This window comes from Brienomyrus brachyistius, unplaced genomic scaffold (genome assembly GCF_023856365.1).
Source record: "Brienomyrus brachyistius isolate T26 unplaced genomic scaffold, BBRACH_0.4 scaffold62, whole genome shotgun sequence".
Lineage (NCBI taxonomy): Eukaryota > Metazoa > Chordata > Actinopteri > Osteoglossiformes > Mormyridae > Brienomyrus > Brienomyrus brachyistius.
In genome coordinates, this window is record NW_026042337.1 from 1,658,528 (window position 1) to 1,684,232 (window position 25,705).

A 25,705-nucleotide genomic window follows, 5' to 3' on the forward strand; every position below is an offset into this window, starting at 1 on the left:
TCAGTGAGCCTGAGAGTCCTGTCCTGGACAACATATTTAAAATTACTCGCCTATATTTAACAATATAATATGGCATCATTTTAAAATACGCAACACCCACTGTATTTATTTAAGACACTTAAAGAACACGCAATGCTTATTTAAAAGCTAATGTTTTATTATACCTATATTAGATGAGCCACAAAACAAGTAATGGCTCATTCAACAGGGCTATAATATAAAAATTCAAAAAGCGAATTACCCCAGTTCCCTGGGTGGTGGTGCCCATAAATCACAGCGAAAGAGCGGAAAAACGGCATCAACTTGCCCTCAGTCACTCACGCTGCTGCGTCAGCGGGGCGCGTTGGGCAATAACTCAGCCGGCAGGCACGGAGGGGCTGATTTAACGACCCCGTCAAAGCGATCCTACCCAGGAGCAGTTATCAGAGCCCTCATGGGGGCTGGGAGGGGAGATGGTCATTTACTAGATCGCTGTCAGCGCTATCGATCGGCACCCGGCGACAGCCGTCGGTCCGCCACGCCCCCGCTTCTCACCTCGGTCGGCTACGGCGTGGGCAAAGATGAACCCGCCGGAGTAAAACCCAGTATATAAAACCCATTAGTAAAGTAAAGCTGCAACGTCGCTAAGCCATCTTGGGCTCTAGGTTCTGCACTGGGATAATTACATCACCCCAAGCCCGATTATCCCGGCTGCCGTCGGACGCCGCCAGTCTGTTTCGGCACACTTTGCCCTGGGCGATGAGCAATTGCTCCTAATTACACCGCGCCGTACAAATGATCGCAAATCCCAAAGACTGTGTTCACTTCAGCCTGGCTGCGCTATATATAAGCTGCTTATGCAGCTCGCAGCTAAATGTCTTACCTGGCTACGCGAGCTGCGTGCGAGACGTATATTACTTATGACGTAGAAATAAAAGCGAACATTGTGTATAAAAACGTACCGTGCTATTTACTAAATTATTTTTTTGAACACAAAGGGACGTCTTTCAGTGGTATACATAGTTTTAAGGAATTTTAAATAGTACATTTTTTTAGGCCTAAATAAAAACTTGGCAGGTAAATATCCAGAAATCGTGCAAATCACTAATGGCGAGGCCACAACCCAGCAATCGTTATAATGAAGGTAAGTGCTGGTATAATTACACCCGGGAGAAAAGTTGAAAATAAGAAAAACTACTATTTTAGCTACCTGAAATTACACCTTTGTTGTCCTGAAGTCTCTGAGCTTTTTCCCAAGAGAAGAGCAACCAAAATGTGTGCATAACTAACATTTTCATTGAGCACATGAAATGTACTCCACAAAAAGTCACCCATTAATGGTAGTAGAGTACTTCTTATGATTTGATGATTGAGAATATAGCTATGTATGTATTTATAACGAAGGGGGGGTCACTAATAAAGAATAAAACAATAGAGTTGCCAACTTTGGTCAGCTGGCTGGCATGAGATTTTCAATTCAAGACAAGTCTGCTCACTCATCTTCATGTATGTAACAGTTTTAATACCTTGTAAATAGTCTATAGGGTTTGCAAACTACCAAAAGGCTTTAATTTTGATGTAACTAATTTTAGGTTAATAATAATTATTAGCCGTGAGACGTCTTGCATGAGCATAAGAGAAAGAGATGCGTGAGAGCCAGGAACCCATGAAAAACAGGGGCTCCTTCACTGATGCCAAATGCAACTGATGCGATAAAATCCTTGAGCAATTTCTTATTAAGACGCAAAAGCAACAGAAAAGCAGAGAGGAAAAAAAAGACTTAACAGTGAATTAAAGATTCATAGTTGGCAAAGTATCACTTGAATCGTAAAGGCAGAACCCCCTCCTCTCAGTGCAAAAAAACCACCATAAATAGATTGCTGCCTGAGGCCTTATTGAATTATTAAAGCATGGTTTTACTCAGATATAATACAGCTGCTCTTCACATGTGACTTTAACAAGATTTGCTCTCTCACACACACAAATTTTAACCTCATCCCAGGGTTAGGTCTTTTCCCAGAAGGGATTGTGTTTCATGGGTCAGTTTGCTTGCGCTAAGCTGGCCGAAAGTCTTGCTTTCTGGCAAAATGTGCCGTTTGGCATAAATGGAACAAAAGAGCATAACAGAAGTAAACATGAAGCAAAAGAGTATAAGAGGAGCTCACATGGAGCAAAGGAGAGTAAGAGGAGCTCACACGGTGCAAAGGAGAGTAAGAGGAGCACACATGGAGCAAAGGAGAGTAGGAGGAGCACACATGATGCTAAGGAGAGTAGGAGGAGCACACAAGGTGCAAAGGAGCACGAGAAGCACACATGGAACAAAGGAGAATAAGGGGAGTACACGGAGCAAAGGAGAATAAGAGGAGCTCACATGATGCAAAGGAGAGTAAGAGGAGCTCACATGGAGCAAAGGAGAGTAAGAGGAGCACACATGATACTAAGGAGAGGTGGAGGAGCACACATGGTGCAAAGGAGAGTAAGAGGAGCACACATGATGCTAAGGAGAGGGGGAGGAGCACACATGGTGCAAAGGAGAGTAAGAGGAGCACACATGATGCTAAGGAGAGGTGGAGGACCACACATGGTGCAAAGGAGAGTAAGAGGAGCACACATGATGCTAAGGAGAGGTGGAGAAGCACACATGGTGCAAAGGAGAGTAAGAGGAGCACACATGATGCTAAGGAGAGGGGGAGGAGCACACATGGTGCAAAGGAGAGTAAGAGGAGCACACATGATGCTAAGGAGAGGGGGAGGAGCACACATGGTGCAAAGGAGAGTAAGAGGAGCACACATGATGCTAAGGAGAGGTGGAGGACCACACATGGTGCAAAGGAGAGTAAGAGGAGCACACATGATGCTAAGGAGAGGTGGAGAAGCACACATGGTGCAAAGGAGAGTAAGAGGAGCACACATGATGCTAAGGAGAGGTGGAGAAGCACACGGTGCAAAGGAGAGTAAGAGGAGCACACATGATGCTAAGGAGAGGTGGAGGAGCACACGGTGCAAAGGAGAGTAAGAGGAGCACACATGGAACAAAGGAGAATAAGAGGAGCACAAGTGGAACAAAGAAGTGTAAGAAAAGCACACATGTAGCAAAAGAGAGTGAGAGGGGCACCCATAGAGCAAAGGAAGTGGAGCACACAAGGAGCAAAGGAGCATAACAGTAGCACCCATGGAACAAAAGAGAGTGTAAGAGGAGCACACATGGAGCAATGAAGCGTAAGAGGAACTCACACCAAGCAAAGGAGCATAAGAGGAGTACATATGGAGCAATGGAGAGTAAGAAGAGCAGAGATGGAACACAAGAGGAGCACACATGGAGAAAAGGAGTATAAGTGGAGTTCACATGGAGCAAAGGAGCATAAGAGGGGGGGGGGGCGTATTGTGATCAACCCCCTGGGCAGCTCTAATCATCAACAGTTCAGGGGTGCTGCCACTCACCGATGCATAACAGGCACACAACAGAGAAAATATTGTTTTATTACAAGTCAGTGTTATGTCAACCAGACTAGACCAGATCGTTAACTGCCACGGTGAAAGAAATTAAGCTGACATCAAATTGCATAGCTTTCGGACACAGTATTCTGCCTGAAATTGCATAGCTTTCGAACACAGCATTCTGCCTGAAATTGCATAGCTTTCAGATACAGTATTCTGCCTGAAATTGCATAGCTTTCGAACACAGCATTCTGCCTGAAATTGCATAGCTTTCGAACACAGCATTCTTCCTGAAATTGCATAGCTTTCGGATACAGTATTCTGCCTGAAATTGCATAGCTTTCGGACTCTAGGTTCTCAGCTGTGAAGCATTGTAGGCCTTCTCTTGTAAATGACTTCTGCTTTCCTCCTTATGGTATTCTTAATGTTTGGTGGACATACCTTGCAAATTTAACATCTGGTAACTGGAAAATTATCCAGCTATATGATTCAGAATTGAAACCAAAGTCAAGGTTTCACAATAGCGTCATTGTAGTGGGGTCAGGCAGAGGACAACAGACATACTGTAAGCATGCTCAGATGGACAGGTTTGGCCAGCAACCTCCACGTTAAAGTAGGAGTACGTAGTATCAACAATCAAAAAATGTAGAGAAAGATTTCTGCCCGGAGACGCTGTGTGAAACAGTGTCAGCTGTATGGAGTCAGGCACTGGGGAACTTTCTGGAATGTGTCAGCTGCAGTTTTTATTGCGTCAAGAGGCTGCCTGGAATAGTTTCAGCTGCAGAGACGTCACCAACGAGAAGCTTATTTGCAAAAGGTCTCAGCCCCACAGCTGCTTTAGATGGTGAGAAGCTGTCGTGAAGGATCATCAGAAGCAGGCTGCTGTCCAGCACAGTCCCGAAGGTAGATTCTACGCAATAAAATGTCTTCCTGCCCAGAAAGTCACTTGAGGTCACTCATTATACAGTTTAGAAGACAATGAGACATTAACAATGAAATTACCAAGAGTCATAAAAGGCATAGCACAGGAACGCATGGCATCAACGGTCTTGCTGCCGTTGTCGTTGGCTGTTTGCTGCCGCACGTGCTTCACTCCTCTGTGTGTCGTGCATTTTTTTGTTTGCCTGTTTGTTTTTAATTCGGTTCAGCTCGCACGGTGGTCTCGCTGTGCTATACGTCTGACCCAACCTTAGAAAAAAAAATCTCTCCACCGTCAGAGCAATAAAGTGTTCAATCACTCAAGCGGAGCATGGATAAAGAATAAATAAATACAATTTCAAAGAATAACACTGGCAATTTTGGTTCATTTGTCATGTGAAATTTGATTTTCTCAAAACACGCCTGCCGCCCACCCTGTTCGGCCCCCTTTCCGTCAATGCCACAGGCCACGGTTCCAACACTAGCAACCAATTCGGCTTGATGGTGGAGCTGATAACTCGCGAGGCTCCTGCCATTACTGGATTAGCCCACATTTAGCGAGGCTTCTGCATGAGTGGTGACTGTGCAGGGTCTGACACGCGCCACGGATGAAGCTGCCGGCTTTGTCAATGGATCAAAGCAAAGGCAAAACATTTTCCACCAGTTAAATGCAAATTTATTTCGACTACTGCTGGCAACAGCTGCGCAAAAAGAAGAGTATCTCAAATCACAGCCCACACAGTGCTATTCCACGTTATTCTGCTTCACTTATTTACTTATATATTTATTTATAGTTTATTTACTTGTTTGCAGCAAAAAAGAGTTGATGTTTAGCACCTGTTCAGAGAGTATGGCCAGGGTATGGCGATTTACTGCTGTCTAAATAGTGGCTCAGCTCACACCTGTGCTCCCTCCCAACTCCCTGACAGACAGCCCACATCAGGAGCTGGGAGGGAGAAAAAACACGGATTGCCTTGGAGTCCCCGAAGACTGGGTTCGGAAACACTGCTGTAAGGGATCAGTGGTTAAGGAAGGATGATGGATGAACCGATTATTAACATATTAATCATGATCTATTCTACTCACTGTATTGTTTAATGTATAGTTATAGACATATTCTTCCAATACAATGGCTATTCATGAATTCAACTAACAGAAGACCTCAGTGAAAACAGATTTAGCCAGGCAGTGGAGCTAAGCGCAAGCTGACGGTGTCACAACAGATGGAGCTGGACCTTTACTCTTATCTGCAGACAGACAGCACATTTTTATTTTTCATCGTAAAGCTTCTTCTTCATATGGCTGAAATTTGACAGACCTTAAATACAATTAGTGTTGAACAAAGGTGGCTGAGGGGTGACACGCTCTGAATGCATGAGGTCCAAAGGGGCACAGAGGTGGTTTAACTACCAAGACTGGGGCCAGACTGGAAAAGCAAGATCACTAAACTGCCTGCTTAGATTTCTAACACTGTGCACTGTTTTCCTCATATTTTCATGCTCTCACATGCCTCAAAAATTCATTCCACATTTACCCATGACCCGGCTGTGTAAGAGCCAAGGAAAATGTGATATTTTCGGTTTTGGTTAAGCAGCCAAGGCCAACACCCGCTGACTGCTCGCCGGAAATATCAGGCACGTAGATGCGAGCGAGGAGCAGCTGATAAAGCGTGGCAGGCTCCCGTGAGAGAGAGCCGTGCGGAACCATGACAGGTACAAGCCTCTCAGAGGAGCAGAACCATCTTCTGCTCATACATCGCCACTTAGAAATGTGCTCAATTGTTTTTTTCCCCCCCCCCTTTCTGGCCGACCAGGAGCTTTGAGGAATGAGGAGGCTGGTGTCACCAAATGAGAGGAGGCTGCCGCGGCCTCTGAGGGAGATACTCGCAGTGACTCGGGAAATGGAACCCTAACTGAATCAGAGAGGGACCGCGGTAGACGATCGGGAAATAACTCGGTGACAGACATACTGCCACATTGTAGCACCAATGGAAAACATCGATTTCCCCATATTAAATAATTAAGACTCTTGAGACGTGGCAGTGGATGCACGAGGGTGAAAGTCATGGGAAGCGAAGAGGGAGAGCTTCCGCCACAACGGAAGGAAGATGGATGTAGAAGCTCAAACCAAATCCCTCGGCTGTCCTGCCTGGGTGTCAGGCTTAACGTAAAAACAATCAGAGCACACCCAAAGCATCTATTTTGTAAAACGAGAAAAGATATGAAAGGGACTTTAGAAAGATGACAGGGCAATCTTCCGGCACGGTCTGGACCCAACTTGGGTAACCGCAGAACAGTAGCTGAACAACAAATCACATTTGCCGGTTTGAACGAGCCTTTGTTGTGCCAAGCTCAACGAGGCAGAGATGAGTCCATCCGTGATTCTGTCTTCTCCCCGATTCGTTGGTTTATTGACGCATCATGAAAGGATAAAAAAAACAATATGAATGTATAGTAGACTTGAGCTCCCTACGTGCTCCTCTTTTGAACAGAGACCAGGCTTCTGAACTACAATCGGTTCCCAAATCGCAGAGTGAACTTTTTTCTTTTCCAGAGCTGAAATATTCCCCCAATATTTGTTGCCTGCAGTGTTACAATCAGCGAGTGATGAAGGATCTACGATAAGCAGAAAGTTTGCTGGATGTATCTATCAACCGAGGCAGGTTCTTACCAACGTCTCTCCCAGGAAGGGGACATTTACAATAGGCCTCTCTCCCTGCACACTCATCCCATTATGTTTGCCTCCCGTCATGAAAGAATTGATCTTTCCTTGGAGACCCCTTTAGGTTCTCAGTAGAGGAGACCCTATACGCCCCAACTGCAACCCACTCTGCATAAGACGAGCCAGGGAACCGCTGTACATGTGCTTGAGGAGACCTGCTGAATGCAACAATCCCTCAAGCCATGGGAACGGGGTGTAGGAACCGGCGGTATGTACTGCCTAATATTTAATTTGGATTCATTCAATGTACTCCTCCATATTTAATTTGGATTCATTCACTGCCCCCCCAGATAAGTAGACCTTGGTAATAAAATGATTAAATTGCGTTCCTCCAGTATGAAATTCTCTCCTACACCGTTGCATGGGAAGAATCTGAAACAGTGATGCGAGTTTGGTCAAAATTCATGGGCAATTTCTTCATAACCACCCTTAACCTAACAGCAGGGTGAGGAACTTGCCTCCCCCTTGTACTGTTTTCATGTACTGGGCCTCAGCTGATCCATATTCATCCACTCAGAGGAAACACAGCAATGCAGCTACCATCAGACTGCGGATGTCAATCACTTCAGGTATTTCACTAATATGTATCAGATAAATTCTATAAGGGGCATCAGGTAAGTGGGGGGTGGGTCCTGCTCTAATATTTCTGAGACGCTTTATGTTGTGCCATATATGCCTGAAAACAACCAGCCATGTGATGTGTTCTGGATAAAAACATTGAATTAAATAAAGTTGAGAAAATTATTCAGGCTATTAAAGAGTGTAAGTAGAATTTGGCATTTTTATATAATGCATTCAAATGGCAGATCGGCATCAGCCTGCCTCTATAAGGCAGATCGGCATCAGCCTGCCTCCATACGGCAGACCAGTACCAGTCTGCCTCCGAGCCAGTTAACGGGACTCAGCTCTGGTCTCTCTACTGAAGGTAAAGCTTGCTATAAATGTGGACCATATTTTAGATTTCACTGAGTATTTGTTGACTGATTGTTACATTTATTAATGGAAAAGTTTCTAAATTTCAAGTTTTTTCTTGATTAAATAATAAGTGGACTAATAGAAGAAATTAACAAAATGAAATTACAAATGATGATCGCTTCACATAACTTGTTACTTCAGCCCGTTTATTTGGACTTAGAAGGCAATTAATCTGAATCTGCATATGTCACTGTAACATATATAAACACAACAGACAGTGACAGACTAGCAAAAAATGTGTAACAGATGTAATCAGGCATATAATTGATTCAGTGAGCAATTACCAAGTTGTAGAGATACTATTGGTCAGACTTTTAATACAGTGGCATTCGCTGCTGGCGGCTGCTCTGTGTGGCCGGACAGCACATCGGTGCCATTGCTTCCCGAGTCCCACACCTGTGCCTTTCCTCCTGTCCAGCCCTCAGGCTTCGCTTCACTTGCTTTCTGTGGGAAGGGTCCCTGTCTGCAGGGCACTGTCGACTCCCACAGTCCAGAAACATGCAGTTAGGGCAGTGTTTCCCAATCCGGTCCTCCAGGATCCACAGACTACATTTTTGCTCCCTCCCAGCTCCCAATATAGAACGAAAATGCAGACTGCCTGGCAGGCAGCTGGGAGGGAGCAAAAACTTGGACCGTCTGGGGGTCCCTGAGGACCGGGTTGGGAAACACTGAATTATGGGTATTAATGACAGCCCAGTGTGTTTGAGTGTGACGAAGCGGCCCCCCTCCTCTGTGTCCCTTGGCCTTTGCCCTGGTCCCCTGTGCTTCCTGCCACCCTATACTGGATAAGTGGTTATGGAAGATGAATGGATATATTACAGCCACCTTTGCCATCATTTAGGGGCACCACACATCAGAGTCATGGATACCATGTCTCTGTCCGTCTGTGTGTCTGCTGCTATTCTCCAGTCAGGTGACTGGCGAGGCACTCAGCACATTCGTGTAACAGAGCATCAGGGGGCTCACCTTCACTGTCCACGCAGCGGACCATCTGCGCCTGGCTCCCCGCGCCGCACTTCCCCTCGGTGGCCTCGCACGGCTGCGTGGACGAGACGACCCAGTGGAAGCAGACAGGGTCCTCGCACGCCATGGACTCCACGAGGTGCGGGCAGCCCTGGGTCATGCCCGCCGGTTCCCGCAGCACATATCGCGTCCTCTGCCGGAAGCCTGCGGGGGGGAGACCAGGGCGGAGATGAGGACCTCCGGTATGCGCTGTGACTGTCGGTGCTTGGCAGGGAAGGGGACTGCAGGCCTTTGGGACAGCGCTGCAGCTTTTCACCTGTACGTTATTAGATCTAAGCCCACTGCTCTGTGATAGCATGTGGGTGACTTTTTGAGTTTCCCCGCACAGTCCCAAAACATGAACGTAGGTGAATCAGTGACTCTTTCCCCACATGCATGACAGATATTCCTGTTGGCATGTTCGCGTTTATTCACGGCTGGTCGAGCTCATTCTCTTGTGTGCAGGAAGCTCCAATCTGGACGTGCTCCTACCCCTGAGCTGAGTGGGCCTCTCCTCCACTAGCACACCCGTCTTCATGGTTCTCGGTTGCCTTACAACATCTCCTTCCCAGCAGGCTCTGTCATTCCCACACGACTTCCAGCGGTTTCACATCTTAATCCTGGATGTTGCACAAAGACCATCCTCCTGCCACCCCCACCCCCCCCCCCCCCCCCCCCCGCCCCGTGAACTTATTGCTACTGTGTGTGTGGCACCAGCCTGTTAACTTACTGAAGGGCAAGTTACATGGTTCTTTAGGCAACATCGGTGCTAATTATCCACAACACATTTACAGGATTTCTTGCACATGCACAGACTGATACACACATTTCACTTTCATTAAATAACAACTGCTTTTTAAAGATTTTAATTTCAAATCATGCTTGTTACTTCCTGACAATATTGGCTGCCTAAAAACATTTAGTGTTTTTTTAATGCAGATTAAATAAAGAAAGTGACTGGCTAATCAGGACGGTCCTGGGGGCACTTTAACACAGAGCTCAGTCTGGTGCAGGATGCTGAGGTGTCATGGGGGTAGTGAGGTTCAGAGACTGCACTTCAGCATGGTTTGGGGTCGGACTGTTTCTATATGCCCACCGCCGATGTTTCAAAGGCTCACACCGCTACAATCAGCATCCCCTGTCGCGCTTGGAAGCCGGCAGAATGGGAATTATCCGGAGAACTCCGCGATCAGCATCAGCAGACGGAGATGTGTACTCATCTTGCCAGTTACAAACAGGAGATAAGTGCGGAAAATGAGACTGTGCAGGGAAGCAGTTTCCTACGGATTGTAGCACATTTTTATTATTTTGCATGGTACTTAACTCTGATTTTTGTGCTGTGAGGTTGTTGAGAAACAAAATTAAATAGTCACTGATTCTATCTTAAGTGACTTGAAATGGGTGCTTCATTATTTCTGGTATAATCTACGCTTTCTACACCACTAGCAGAATGTGTCTGTTAACAAATCTCAGAATCAGGAACCATTATAATGAGAAGGAAATATTATAATTATCAATGGTTGCGTCACAGGGGCGGCATGGTGGTGCAGTGGTTAGCATTGTTGCCTCACACCTCTGGGACCCGGGTTCGAGTCTCCGCCTGGGTCCCATGTGTGTGGAGTTTGCATGGTCTCCCCATGTCGTTGTGGGGTTTCCTCCGGGTACTCCGGTTTCCCCCCACAGTCCAAAAACATGCTGAGGCTAATTGGAGTTGCTAAATTGTCCAAAGGTGTGTATGTGTGAGTGAATGGTGTGTGTGCCCTGCGATGGGCTGGCCCCCCATCCTGGGTTGTTTCATGCCTCATGCTCCGGACCCCCCGCGACCCAATAGGATAAGCGGTTTGGAAAATGGATGGATGGATGGTTGCGTCACAGAGGAATCTCACCCAAAATGCATATAAAACATCCAGAATATAAAAATTCCCAGCATCCATCTGCATGTCTGACGCCGTTACATTTGACTTTCATAGACAGCAACACCACGGATATGTACATTAACTTCACGTGATGTGTGTTATACGTCTGTCATTTCAATAACGAATAAAATAATTACAATTAGCTGCTCAATAATTAATCATTTTCCAAATTACGCTACGCTTTTTCCCAGAAATAGTAGATGCATTTTCGTGTCTTAGAAATTTCTCCATGCATGCAGCAGGAGATCTACTTTCTTAACTGAACAGGTACCAGAAAAATAAACCAAGATGCCGACTTTCTGCAGAGGGCATCTAATGACAGGCTGCACACTGAGGCACTATCACGAGATGTGCAGGGTTTTATGAGGACTTAAGTGCCATTCTGAGATTTACTAATGCTATTTATTAATGGGAGGAAACAAAAACATCTGATTAAATATACAGGAGAAACAAAAAAATGTGCATAGTGATTATTTGATATGATGCTTGTGAAAAAAATGAGCCATTGATGAAACCAAGAGCCAGGTTTAAAGGAAAATTCAGTTTTAAACTATTTCTACTACTATTTTAAACTACTTCTATTTTCTTTTCAAGACATTTTCACGAAAATGCAATGTTTTCCTTTTAATTAAACACATACGATTCCTTAAAATATTAATAAGTTACACGGAGCAATTTTCTGTTTTGATAAATTGTTTCTTTCAGCTTTTCTATAATCCTTCTATTTACTTTCATTTATATTTATGATCTGCAACCTGGATCTTCTATTAGCTTGGCAGGAGGCTTTTTCCACTACAGAAAAGCACCTCTCATGTCAGGACATGGACACTGTGCTAACCAGCCAATCATGTGACAACCAGGTGCCCCCTTGAGAGGAATCCGTCCGGCACCCGCGACCATCCACACCGGCAAAGAAACGACCTTTAAGAAACAGATCCCCAGGATATTAATGAGTGTTAGACTCTCCAGTCCCAATCAAATTAATTCAGGTGAAAGAAGCAGCAATTAAGGAACTGAGCTTACTTTCCTTTCCTGGTTCCCTAACAGTCTTCCTGCAGAGTGTCAGAGGAGAATCCAAAGTACGCTACAGCTGCACGCGTGTTCACCACTATAAGTATAACGGCTCTGGTTCACTGAAACACACGTGGTAACATGATCATAAGCTGCACGAAATAGTTATGCAATGACCAGTGGGACTATGCAGCTTATTCCGGATGACAGCATATGCACAATCCACTTGCCATTGTGATGAAAGACTTTGTGCTTCTGGCCCGAGTCCCGCCTCACCGTGATTAAATACAACTAAATACAACGAGTCTATTTTTTTGCGATATGTCGGAAACTAACAGACTCGGCGTAGCGCAAAAACGGCTACAAGTGCAAGTGCGCCAGTGCCTTTCCATACTGAAAAATGCATTAGCTCTTCTCAGGATAAAATTAGAATCACTTAGAGCTTCAAAACAACATGAAATGAATTCAATTTCCCAACTTTGCTCTTAACTAATTCCCATGATAATTGAGGCAAATGAGTATAGCCCGTCTCTGTAGTTCCAACGGGAATAACTTCAAATCCCTCTGGAACATTCTTTCGGCACTCGCAAAGACAAAGGGCGCGCGGTTATATGGAAAAAGCCGGCGGTTTCTGTTAAAGGCGGCCTCACCCCTGTCTCGCGCAAAGTCCCGCATAATGACTTCTCAGGATCCGCCTTGTTTCTGGTTTTACCTCCCGGCAAAGCAGCTAAGTGGTGATAAATGACAGCGTGCGAGAACATCTCCTCCGTTATGCGCCCCTGCCTACAGAGCTGAGGAAACTTGTTAAAAAATTCATCCACGGGCAGCCGTAAACTTTGGGAGAGATTAGTCTTTGCAAAAAAAATCAATAGTCGCCGCATTAATATGGTAAATACTAATAAGGAACATTCTTTTCACATAGCAGAGGAAGCTGTTTATGCCTGGCAGTCTAACAAACAGCATGTGCTCTCACGCTTTTCTATTATAAACAATTAAGGTGCGAAGATGAATTCGCACAATTCGCATAATTTTGGTAACAGTTTTTTGAAATGCGCGTCCTTGTCACTGTCAGGGTAACAATACTCACACGTTCACACTTACAGAATTGGGTATAAACTGTCAAACTTCAAACACTAAGAAATGATTTCTCTGGTAATAGGCTGTCATCTGAAAATCAGTTAAATTTGCAGAGCAGTTACATTTCTTGCTTGTTGCCGATATATTTATTGCCTTTCATCACCGGTTTTTGGACAACCTTTCTGTTTTGATTTTATGCTCCTTCTCCAATGCGCAACCTTTTAGATCATGACCCCAGTATATAACAGGTTATGTGTGCATCCACAACAATACACAACAATCAGAGGTAATATGACTGCCTAGAAATAGATGCCACTCTTTGCAGAGATGAAAACCCTCGGCCCCGGATAAGGGAGCCCATGCATTGACCACAAGGGGTGACATCATCGTCAAAGCCAGGAGATCTATTACGCGTTTCTGTCGAGGGCAGCATCCATCCAGGAGGACCCTATTCAGTCACGGTCAGGTCACCACCTAGACCCTAACCCCAATATGCCCAATAAGAAAAGCAAATATGTCAGATGCTCACCCTGCTAGGAGATGGAGGGACACCTTTAGGGGCTCAGTTAGTTTTACTTACACAAAAACTTTCTCAAGGCAGAATGAAATGCGATAACCAATCAGATTGCAGAGGAGGTGTGTCGAAGTAACTAGAGGAGGTGAGACCAACCAATTAGATGTCTTGGTCCCACTTCCTCTTGTTGCTTGGACACACCTCCTCTCCTTCAATAACTTTCCTTTATTTGTTCAACATGCTAAGTATGAAAAAGACCCCACATCTTGTGTTGTGGTGTGTGTATTCATGAAAAAAAACAATACCCTACATAACAGCATGGTCTCAGACGCCCCCCCTCCCACCGGTAACGCCTGGGATACTCAACAACATGGACATCAATGCCTGTTGTGAAACAGTCCCCCCGTACCTTTTCTCCCCTGGGGCTCCAGGCAGTCGTCGTATAGGCAGGAGCCCCAAGACGACCAAGGGGAGAGCAGACAGTCTTGGGGGCAGAGGATGGAGCAGGGCTGGGCGGCTGGGGGCATGTTCGTTGGGCACATCCTCTTGTTCACTGGCCTGGTCACTAGGATGGAGTGAAATGTGTGATGAGAGGGCAGGTGTGGAGGGTATAGATTCCTGTATCCAGACACTGAAACTCTTGGGCAAGGCCTTCAAGCTATTGGGGAAAAAATAGTAAAACTTGTCTGTGCATTTTAAAGCAAAAATGAAGTTTGTTTTGAATAAAAATGCCGTTTAAACGCACCTCTGCAGATCATTGAGCACCAGATTACCATTTAAATTAAAATCCAAGGGATGCATAACCTGAAAGATTTGCTCAAAACAAAGACGTGCTAGATGGTTAAAAATGACTGAAACACTTCACTTTCTGCACGGGGAGTCGCCCCTTTAAGGCTGAGCATCTGCTTCACACTATTAAGCTGTTTACGAGGCTCTGGGTATCTTTTCCGGATCCGCTTGCAGGAAGACCAGTCTTTACTCACATCTCCGCTGACCTGCATTGATTTGCATCCGGGAACACAATCGATCTACCTGGGGGGGCCGGGGCGTTCCTCAGCATTCCAACTTTAGATCAGTTTTTAATCCCCTGCCCCCCCACTTCTCCCACTCAAAGTAATGTAACACCAGCTGTTGTCCCTTCGCTTCATTCTGTCCATTTTAGAGGAATGGGGGGTGGGGGGGCATTGCAGTTTAGCGGCGCTCTGCGGGAGGAAGCCCCCCCCCCCCCCCCGACCTCAGCTCCCATCGGCCACCTGGTTCATCTCGATTTCTGGGCGTCATCGAATGACATGGTGCATTTGGGTGGCTGGGTGGGGGGGTGGAGGATGGGGGGGGGGGGCGTGTGGGGATTGTGGTCCATTCGCTCAATTTCTCTCCAGCTAACTTTAAACATCAGAGTCGAGCCATTCCACTGGAGAGCTAATTCGCATTCTCTGAGCCTCCTCCAGCCCAGGCAGACAAAGCAGTACAGCAAGGATCACACTCGCATGTCATTTGTGGGGAAGACCTGCCTTTGTTTTTGTCGAAAGCCCGTTGCAGGCAATTTTAAACCAGTTCCACGTGGATCATAACGGTGGTTTATCAGCAGAGATCGCACCTTCTAGGTGACCCAATCTGATCATCAAAGGGTGTCACAAAGGTACAACCTCTGACCTGCTTCGGCACAGGAAAATCTCCAGAGCCGCCAATAAGAATGCCATCCACCTGGAATGACCTTGTAGGCTCCGCCCCTCAGCCCATAGCGCACTTACTCTTAAAGGGCCAGCGCTGGGTCTGCTGTCTTACTCACCTTCTTTTGCGTCTCCGGGGACCTGCACGCAGTACGTCTCCCTCGTCCGAATCCCCCCACCGCACAGCAGGCTTAGGTTGCCGTGGCGCCGGTCATGCGTGCTGAGGAGGGGCTGGATTTGGCAATCTCCCCAGTCTGTGCTCTTCCACATGTACCTGGGGAGGCATCCTGTCAGCATCCATTTTACTTGTCCCAGCCTGGTAGGATATACTTGACCTGGATAACAGCTTTTACGCAACTCTATGCATTCAAAGGTCTGACTGCTGCTGCAGACACAAGACACAACAATAGTGCAATTCTAGGAAAAAAACTGTTTACTTGTACTGCTTTTTGCCTTAAATACACCCCCCCAAAATGCACTGACCGTGAAAAAGCCTTTAACTGTGAAAACCATTAACTAGAAAGGGAAAATTCCAGAAAATAATGTTTGGAAAAGGTAAGTAAATGAAATCACCGTCACCACAATGCCCCTTGACGTTCAGACAAATTCAACACAAGGTCACAGGAACGAATAAATAATGTGTCGACAGCAAGGTCAGGCTGAATTAAGGCCTTTAACTCATTCCTGGCTTAATTGTGGATGTGGCCCAGTGATATCGGCACTGATTTGCAAGCCTGAAAAAAATTCAACATCTATTTTAAGGTTTCTATCCTGGAAAATATTCAGAGCCAACAGACAATCCTCTGTCCATGTAAAGAATTTATTTATTCAATTTTCCTAGCTAATCCGATTTTACAGAGTGACACCCACTATACGCAGGAGGCAATAATGCGGAGAAAAGCCTTGGGACACCCCTGCATTGACCACATACACGGCATTAACAGGGAAGGGTTCTGCTTTTTTCTGATTTAAAATTTTCCACACAGCTAATGCGTGTGCTGATGTCCGTAGGCTTCTGTAACCGAGGGAAATGTTCATCTATACGTGCCGTTATCCACCGCTGACACACACCCTGAGGATGTGACCCCGTTGAACAGAAATGCACCCCCCCGCCCAGCACGCATGACAGACCATGTGGGTGTACCTTCCTTCATAAGCAGGTCCTGTAAAATTTCCCGCTGCCCATATTCACCAGTTGTTCTCACACTGCTTATACCGTGTGGACACTGCATTTGGGTGTCTCTTCCAGTGCCTGTTTCATTTACTGTACTTTTTATTTCCTAGTAAATTTTACACATCTGATTCTGGGGCGAAAGCGTTGTTGAGGGAAACCCAGGGCCGCGTACCTGGGACACTCTGGAAGTAAATCTCCAATGATGTTGCAAGCCTCTTTGTCCTCAAGGCCAGGACATTCCTTGCCCCCACCAATGGGGACCTGTTTCAGGCTGCGGGTCCTCGTCCTGTAACCGGGCGACAAATCCAGTGCCCGACAGCTTTTAGAGCAGAGGTTCCATGGCGACCATTCGGACGTCTCGCAGTCTCTTGGCATCACACAAGCCTGGAATGTCACTGGGGTACTGTCTTGCGTACAAAGGCTAATGGGGGGGGGGGAAAGGATCATTAATAATATTCAATATTTTTACATTTTCAATTCAAGTGGCAGCTAGACAGCCGCACAATCTTCTGATGCTTTGGGCAAGTTAAAGAGATCTTGCACAAGTAATAAAGCATGGAAACAAATAAAGGCGCGTGGACATTTTCTTTTCAATGAAAACCTGCCAGTATATTGCACACGCCCACACCCCCGAATTAATGGAGCGTTTGGCCTTTTAAAGATTACAGACAGATGAAATTCATCCAGAACGTTTTTCACAGGGGATTCAATTTGCTCTGGAGTGAAAGAAAGGGCTCCTGAACTGCATCGACTGCCTAATGCAAATTTCCCCCTCAAATGGACCAAACTGGTCACATTGGAGGGTCCTGTAGCCCGATCCTCTCAAGCTGTCGAAGGAGCAGGGCCAATAACTCAGCAGGCCAATCGTATTGTCTCCTTCCTGTCATGTGACTTATGGCATCGGTTTCATTTAAATACCACCATTTAGAGCCAGTATTGCCAATGCTGAAAGATACAAAATTATTACTAACAGTCTACAGTACAAATACTTTTCAAAATCTCTCATGAGGTTTAGCAGGTAGAGGTAGTAGTACAACGTCATGCTCCAGGTATATAAGTAAAAATCTTGCAGTCTGATTGTTCGAGCCCTGTGGTTCACAACCTTAATGCACCATGACCCAATTTTTACCGTATCAGCCCAGTCACGACCCAATATCAAGTACAGGTTTAAATTGATGCTGTGATCAAGCACGCAGTGCGCAGTTTACGCCAATCAGTGAATGTTGAATTAACCATCTGTGGTTGACTGTTCACTAGTTTTGAACTAAGCAGTTGTAGATCCAAGTACTGGTTATATAGGTTAATTCTAGGCTTGGAGCTGGGAAATGTGACCGTGGATCAGATTGGAGCTTGCTGGTTTTAATATGCTTACATATTCCCAATATTCCCTGATACTTCCAACTCCGCCTAGTGACACTTTCAGAACTTGCCACGACCAAAATTGGGATCATGACCCAAAGGGTGAGATTCGCTGGTCTAGACGTCCGTGATTCTGGCTATAAGAGTAGGAGGTGATTGTGCTTCTGCGGAGCAGCTCCTGCCCTTATTTATTAACGGTTTTTCCTTTCATACCAAAACTGCCCAATAACTAGAAACTAGACGTCCCTACTAAGGTCTCATCTATTTCAATTGGTGTTTGATTTAAGCAGAGCAGGATATGTTTGACATTCCTAATGGGGATTTTATTTATTTATGCATTTATTTTATTTATTAATATTTTATTTTGTATCATTAATATGAAGGGACGGCATGGTGGTGCAGTGGTTAGCACTGGTGACTCCTGGCACTGGGGTTCGAGTCCCCGCCATGGCCCTGTGTGTGGAGTTTGCATGGTCTCCCCGTGTCATTGTGGGGTTTCCCTCCACAGTCTGAAAATATCCTGAGGATAATTGGAGTTACCAAATTGTCCATAGGTGTGTGTGAGTGAGTGCATTATGTTTATATTCCACTGTGGGTATCAAATGTCCCCACAATGTGATAAAAACCCATTATTTTGACACCTGTGAATGCAGTCAAAAATCTAAAACAGCCAACAGTCTTGTATTTTGTTTGGCTTCTTATAGTTAAGGTTAGGGCTGGGTAGGGATTAAGGTCGTCATGTTAGGATTACAGATTTCCCCACAGAAATGAATGGAGAGTCCCCACAAAGGTATAATTACAAACCTGTGTGAGTGAGTGTGTGTGTCTGTGCAAGTAAGTGTGCCCTCTGATGGGTTGGTACCTGGTTCTGGGTTGTTACCTGTCTTGTGCCCATAGTCTCTGGACCCCCATGACCCTGAATAGGACAAGGGGTTTCAGAATATGGATGGATCTTTAATATGATTTGATACATTTTTAGTTTCTTTAGTCTATGGAAATTCTGATTGCTTTATCTATTTATTGTTCATGACCCTGACCTTGGGGGCAGCATGGTGGTGCAGTGGTTAGCACTGTTGCCTCTCACCTCTGGGACCCGGGTTCGAGTCTCCGCCTGGGTCACATGTGTGTGGAGTTTGCATGTTCTCCCCATGTCGTCGTGGGGTTTCCTCCGGTTTCCCCCCACAGTCCAAAAACATGCTGAGGCTAATTGGAGATGCTAAATTGCCCGTAGTTGTGCATGTGCGAGTGAATGGTGTGTGAGTGTGCCCTGTGATGGGCTGGCCCCCCATCCTGGGTTGTTCCCTGCCTCGTGCCCATTGCTTCCGGGATAGGCTCCGGACCCCCCACAACCCAGTAGGATAAGCGGTTTGGAAAATGGATGGATGGATGGACCCTGACCTTGAAAACTACTATACTCACATATGCTTCCAAACATCTGTTTTTAATGCTATTCACAGCCAAACGATTGTTGCCATTTTTACAAGGGAGACAAACAAACATAATGCAAAACAAAAAACATAATCATTTTCAGTCATAACGTCTAATTTTTTCTACCAACAGTTTAATGTCATGTGTAATTATACTTGATAATTATATTGTAATTAGCAAAACTGAATAAAACATCTAACTCAGGTGGGAAATGCATATTCAAAGCTAGGAACACAGAGCTGCCACTTGTAATTTTTAAATGAGATTGGCAATCTTGCAGCGCAAGGCATTGTGTCGCTGCCGCGTTCCGGTCACTTCAGGTCCCGTTCTGAAAACGGATCTTCATCAGGGAAAAAAAAAGCTGGACCCACCTGAAACGCTTATTTTTCAGCTGTGTTAGGAAACCGGAGCACCCGGGGGAACCGAATGGGGGGAACATGCACGCTCTACGTAGCAGCTCAGGGTCTACATCAATCTACCCGGAGCCGTGATGTCAAAGTTATGCTCACTGGGACACTGTGGCACTTGTTGCTGTGGTTATTACTATTGTTATTATTTTGTTCTTGTTATTCTTTCACCATATTATGTAATAAACCATGTTACTATGCCATATAAACTACTAAGTAGTGCCCTCTGACTACTTACAGCAGTACAGAAAAATACAGGAGTCTTAAATTAAAAACATACAGCAATATTAACATGTACAAAAGAACTGATGAGATCAGAGTATGGAGATTTTAATTAATTTATTAGAATTTAGAGCCTGAGTTCACATGCGCACACTGGTGCATTTTATATTTTATGACCTGTAGTTTTCTTTCCGTCTCTCCAAAAGTTACTGAAAAACCCAAAGAAATTTTAGGGATTCTAACTAGTCTTCAGGTACGTCCCGGGGTTCGTTTCAAGCAGCACATGTCAGACCGAACAGGATGGGAATCCTTGCATGACCTGGATTACGCTGGTGATCCTGTACTGCTCTTTCAGTAGAGTAGAACCCACATCCCGGCATCACACTGAGATTCCCCTACACAGAAAGCAAGGCGGGGGGGGGGGGGGGGGTGGGATGATGCATGGGGGCAGAGGGGCTCACCTCAGCATGGAGTTTTTGCCATCACTCCGCATACAGCGGACTTGCCTCGTCTGGTAGCCGATCTCGATGTCCAGAGCCTTGGGGCTGAGGTGACGTTGGTGCTGGTGGTGGTGCTGGGTGTGATGGGGGCTGCGGGCCTGGCGCTGCACCGAGTTCCTCTCGCCGGAGTCGGCGCTGAAGTCCAGTGTGGTGCGACCGCTGAGCCACATCTGCTTGTGGTGGGGCAGCCGGCACTCGGTCCATGGCCCCACCTTCAGGCTGTACCGGTACTCCCCCTCGCTGCCGGGGCAAGGGCGGGGGTGCTCACAGGGCCGGGTCTGTGTGAGGTTGGGGCAGCCGGCTCCCCCGTACACGGGCGCGGCGAGGACGGCCCTGGTGCGGTGTTGCAGGCCGACCCCGCAGCTGGCACTGCAGGCCGACCAGGCGGAGAAGTCGGACACGATGCAGGGCCGGGGGCAGGGGATGAGGCAGGCCTGTTCCTCGGCTGGCCGGCGGGAGAGGAACTCGCAGACGCGCTCCATCACGGCACTGCGGTCCGAGGTGCGCATGCAGCGCACGCTGCGCCACTGCACGCCATGCTGCGCCATCACGCATTCCGCCGGCTGCGGCCCGCCAGGCGTCAGCGTGCAGGCTCCCCACTCGGAAGTCTCCCACTCAAAGAGCTCTCTCTGCAGGTCACACTCGCGGAAACAGCGCCTCTGTTGCTGAGGCATGTCCGCCAGTGGGCAGCTGGAGACGGCGGCCGCCCAGCCCTCGGCGTGGACACACCACACCGACCGCGTCTGCATGCCCCCGGGACCACAGTCCTCACCCATGCACCTCCCCCACTGGCCTGCAGGAAGGACAGGAGACCGGATCAGTATTAGTGAGGGAATCACCTCCTGCAGATCTACGCTCAGCTGGACAAGCAAAACAGATATTAAATAAACTGCAAATTAAGTATAATACCTAAAACTATAAAAAATTATTATAAAAAATTAAGACAAAGGCGCCATTATCTATTAGCCAAAATATTTAAGAATCTTGCACAAACTAGGCTTTCGGGCAAAATGCGGAGGAGTTCAAACAACAGTCTGTAACGAGCCGTTTTCCACAAACTTTCTGGCGTTAAATTATTCAGTAAGAGTGAGATCGGGAAGAAACAGGTCATATCAAACAGGCGGCAAACGAAACGCTGCAGTAAACATCGGGTCCTGCACACAGTATGAGTTGCTTAATTTCGGTCCACCGCTTAAGTGATTTAGTTAAAAGAGAGTGAAGGTGAGCGAAGGGAGGTCAGAGACCTGAGGCTGATAAATGTGAAAACAGAGAAGTACGGCAGTCAGCAAAACCACGCAGTGTGTCGCAGTTATTATAGCACAAACGGGAACTTCAAAGACGATGAACTTATCTGATTATTTATCGTCATGAAAACAAGTGTCCGAAAAACCCCCTTATTTTTGCTGAGAAGCAGATTGGGAAGATCATTAAATCCCATAGGTAATTATGCACACTGTAAAAACAAAACAACCACCGTATGAGAGGGTCTCCCAGTGCGCTCTGCTGTCTGGAAAAAAAAGTGTATTGTAGTATAAGTTTATTTCTGAATGCATATTTCGAGAAAGAGTTTAAAGACAGACACGCAGCTTTCATTAACTATAATGTTCAAAAGTCACAGTTGAATATAGGCCTATATTATACTAACAGATCAAATGTATCGACTGGTCTGTGAATATTCATGTTGCATCCCTTTTAAACAGGCATAATAAAACATTTAATCTCAAATTTACACTGTTTAAAAGTTCAAAGATGGATAATTACACAAGAACTGTCACACTACTGCGCTTGTCATACATTAATGACTTGTTTAATTAAAACAACCTTACGTTGGAGTTAATTAAATGAAAGTAATTACACTGATTCAGATTATCAGTTTTAAAACAAGCACATCATTGATATGTGTTGGCACTACGGAAAGTGCATCGTACAATGCAAAGATCACGACGACATGCACCGGTCGCAAAAGCCCTCGATGGTGAAGAACCTGCTTACTTTGCCAAAGACTTAAACCGCTGCTTTGCTCCGTAGTTCACTGGAGCATGTCATTAACTTTTAAATTATTATTATTATTTGTTGCCCCCTGGAATGCTTTGCTATCTGATGTTTTTGTATGCAAATCCTTTTGTTAGTATTCATAAACGGATTGTTTCGAACCCGATCCGAGCAGAAATTAAAAATATAAATAAAGAAACCTAGAATATTTACAAATATAGCAACAGAATGTAGGCGGGATGATGGAACTTTATGAATTTCAATGAGAGTTTGGCCATATCTAGGAGCGATGAAGACGTGCCGTGTTGAGTTTAACACACATTGCCATTTCATAAACATGACTGACTGTTTCTTCCATTTATCTTCGGAAAAAAATTATTTGCATATCTCTGCGGAGATAGCTTCACATCGCAGAGAAGGGCGATTGAGACAAGCGTCACAATCTCCACGTGAAAAAAGTGGAAATAGAAATGGAATCATCCGTTGTCACATTCTGTTTGAGGGCGTACGATGATGGGGTCGGGAGGGGGTCACGAAACGGACATCTCCTTTGCTGATGCACCGTGTCCCACGGAAATGTCACAGCATTTTGCGGCGAGGTCGCGAAGGGGACAGCTAGGTTTGAGCTCAACAGTTCACATTCTTGCTCTTCTCAGCACAGGAAAAAAGAAAACACACGTCTTAGTCTATGGAAGAATATGTATCTACAGGAAAATATGAATTAATGATGAGTAAATATCACTTATTTACAAAAAAACTAATTACAACTGTGCGTTTCTCCTTCTCCTGACTAGGCCTTCACTGGGCCCTTAGGTTACTCCATGAAGCTCCGCTTATCTCACTCCCTAGACTACTGACAAATTTGCTTATGTAATGCAAGAAGGGTCTCATTTTAACAGAACGTCCCATTTTATATGGACACGTTCATTCTTCTCTTGAATTGAAAACCTGTGAAACAAAAACATGTAAATGTGTACTTGCTGTGCTTTCATTTTGAATTATTCCAGAGCATCTCTCACGAACACCACAAAAGCACTTGTAACTGCACCTTAGTACTCACATGAAACCATTTCAAATAGCAGATTAAGATATTTTTCACCTATAGCGAAGAAACATCTATAAACATAATACACTAAATGTCATCTTATTATTACAAAATTTAAGATTATCGATTAAGATGAAAACAGCAATGAGACGTGTGTCTCATTTAATCACCATCCCAAGCCTTGGCGACAGGGAAGGCCTTCATATTCACTACTGAAGTGAGCTGCTTGGAGCGTCGTCCTCACGCTTAGCGCCAGGGACACAAGCCCCAGATGAACTTTTTGTTTCCAGCTGAGTGTTGACTTCTTGCACGTAGGCCTAGTGTTCACTGAGTGATGCTTCTTGTAGCTGCCTCAGTGTTGAGCTAACCTCAGCGTCGACCCCTTCAAACATCTGAAACACTTACTGGGCATCTTCTCCAGAAGTTCAGCAGTCCGCAATTGGGTGTCGAGTGATTTTTACCAGCCGTGGCCCTGCATTTTTTGGTCACAGGTGGGGATGCACACCGGCCATGTCTGAAGGAATGCCACCAGCAGCCTTTTTGCCAACATTTCATCCGATGTGTAACAGCTTTTCAACATTTTTGTTTTTTACAAAATCACTGATAGCTATTGACCATTAGCCTTGTAAGTGTGGAGGGAGCAGAAGGAAGGAGCCGGTAGATCACTCTGCTCCCAGGCAGTGACAGATAGGCGAGTTGGGGCTAGGCTGTGCTTTCTGGGTGAATGACAGCCCGTCTCCCGCTGGGATGCGTCACCATGGTGATAACCTGTCTCATACATTGTGTATACAGGCAAGATCCATGGTAGATCAAGATGTCGCTGAGTCACTTCTGGATTCAAATAAGTTTTAATTTCACTTATTAGACACTGAGTCAGGGAAAAAGATGTTACTCTTCCTAAACATCAGGAACCAGTTATTAATCATTTCTTTGTTTGTGCGATTTGTCCCAAGTTCTCAAAATACAAGCAAGATAAGTACAAACTAAATCTAAATTTAGCGCAAAATTGTGCTCTTCAAATACATTCAGGCATAATGTTTTTTGTTAAAAATAAAAGGATAAAAGGCAAGCACTTATCCAGTATGATGTGTGTGGTATTTCACAATTCATGGACCTGCCCTTATCCGAGAAACATGTAGCGTGTTGTAATGTCTTGCGATATAAAAGCAACTTTCTAAACAGATTCTGAATCAGACACTTACACCCAGGTGTTTGGTCCAGAAGTCAGGATATGTATCAGTGGATTATATGTATTTACTAAATAATCATAATCTATTGATAAATAATAATAAATAAATAAACAGACATTGACATCACTCATCCAATTTGTGCCAAAACTTAAGTCCAGGCATAAATGAAATTTAGCAATTTGCTGTAGACAGAGAGTTGGATGGATTTATAATTAAAACAAATTTGGAGCTGAAAAGAGTGTTTACCATTATGCTACATCGTGTTACATTTGTTTTCTTTCTGAATTTGAAAATATGCTTCACCAGCTCTTCTTGTCACGGGGCGGTTCGGGTGGACAGGCGATCGTGCGGGCGGTGGTTCAGAAAACCAGGCTGACGAGCAGGATCGGGGTAATCGGGGTTTATTCGGGAGAAGGAGACACGGGAGGCGAGGGACAACCAACACCATGTGCACAGATCACGTAATGACGGACAACGATCACAGGCAAGACTCAGACTTAAATACACAGGACTGATCACAGTAATCGGACATAGGTGGAAACAATCAGGGAAACACACGTTGGCAAGCAGGGGGGCGTGGCACACATGAGGAGCCGACGAGCAGGGCATGACAGAACCCCCCCCCAAAGGCGCGCTTCACCGGGCGCGCCAGGGAGGAGGCGACAGACGGAACACGGGAACCCGGACCTGGAACCAAACGGAACAATCACCGAAGCACAGGAAACAAAACTGAGACGCAGAACACGGCAAGGGACAAGACGTAAGACAGGACTTGACAAAGGGCAGGGAACGCAGAGAGACAGACTAGAAAGGGCGGAACAGAGGGAACAAAAGGAGCGGGAGTGACGGGAGGGAACGACGGGAAACCAGGAACCGAGCGGGGCAGAACAAAGGGACCAGGAACAGAGGACGGCGGGACAAAGGCAGGAGGCGGAACAGGGACAGGCGGGACAGAGACAGGAAAGAAGGGAGAGAAGGCGGGGGAACAAAGGGGAGCCCGTGGGAGCCCCAGCGGGCGACGGGAGGCAGCCGGAGGGGCCGCAGGCGGCCGGGAGGCCGGAGCCGTAGGGGACCACGGAGGGGCAGAGGAGACAGGGCGAGGGACTCGCGGAGGGGCCAGGGAGGGAGCAGGAGGGAGCACCAGGGAAGGGGACGAGGGAGCTGGAA

The 25,705-nt window shown here is 45.9% G+C and overlaps 1 protein-coding gene across 2 annotated transcripts in view; it reads right to left on the reverse strand.

Annotated features, from left to right (window-relative positions):
- Window positions 1-25,705, reverse strand: part of LOC125725203 (thrombospondin type-1 domain-containing protein 7B-like) — a 137,655-nt gene that overhangs the window by 42,157 nt on the left and 69,793 nt on the right. For both annotated transcript variants that reach the window (XM_049001922.1, XM_049001923.1), the window contains exons 3-7: window positions 20,273-21,104; window positions 16,568-16,816; window positions 15,341-15,495; window positions 13,961-14,116; window positions 8,998-9,198 (exon numbers count right to left, since the gene is read on the reverse strand). In XM_049001922.1, coding sequence (XP_048857879.1) covers window positions 8,998-9,198; window positions 13,961-14,116; window positions 15,341-15,495; window positions 16,568-16,816; window positions 20,273-21,104 — 1,593 coding nt within the window. The remainder of the gene's footprint in view (window positions 1-8,997; window positions 9,199-13,960; window positions 14,117-15,340; window positions 15,496-16,567; window positions 16,817-20,272; window positions 21,105-25,705) is intronic.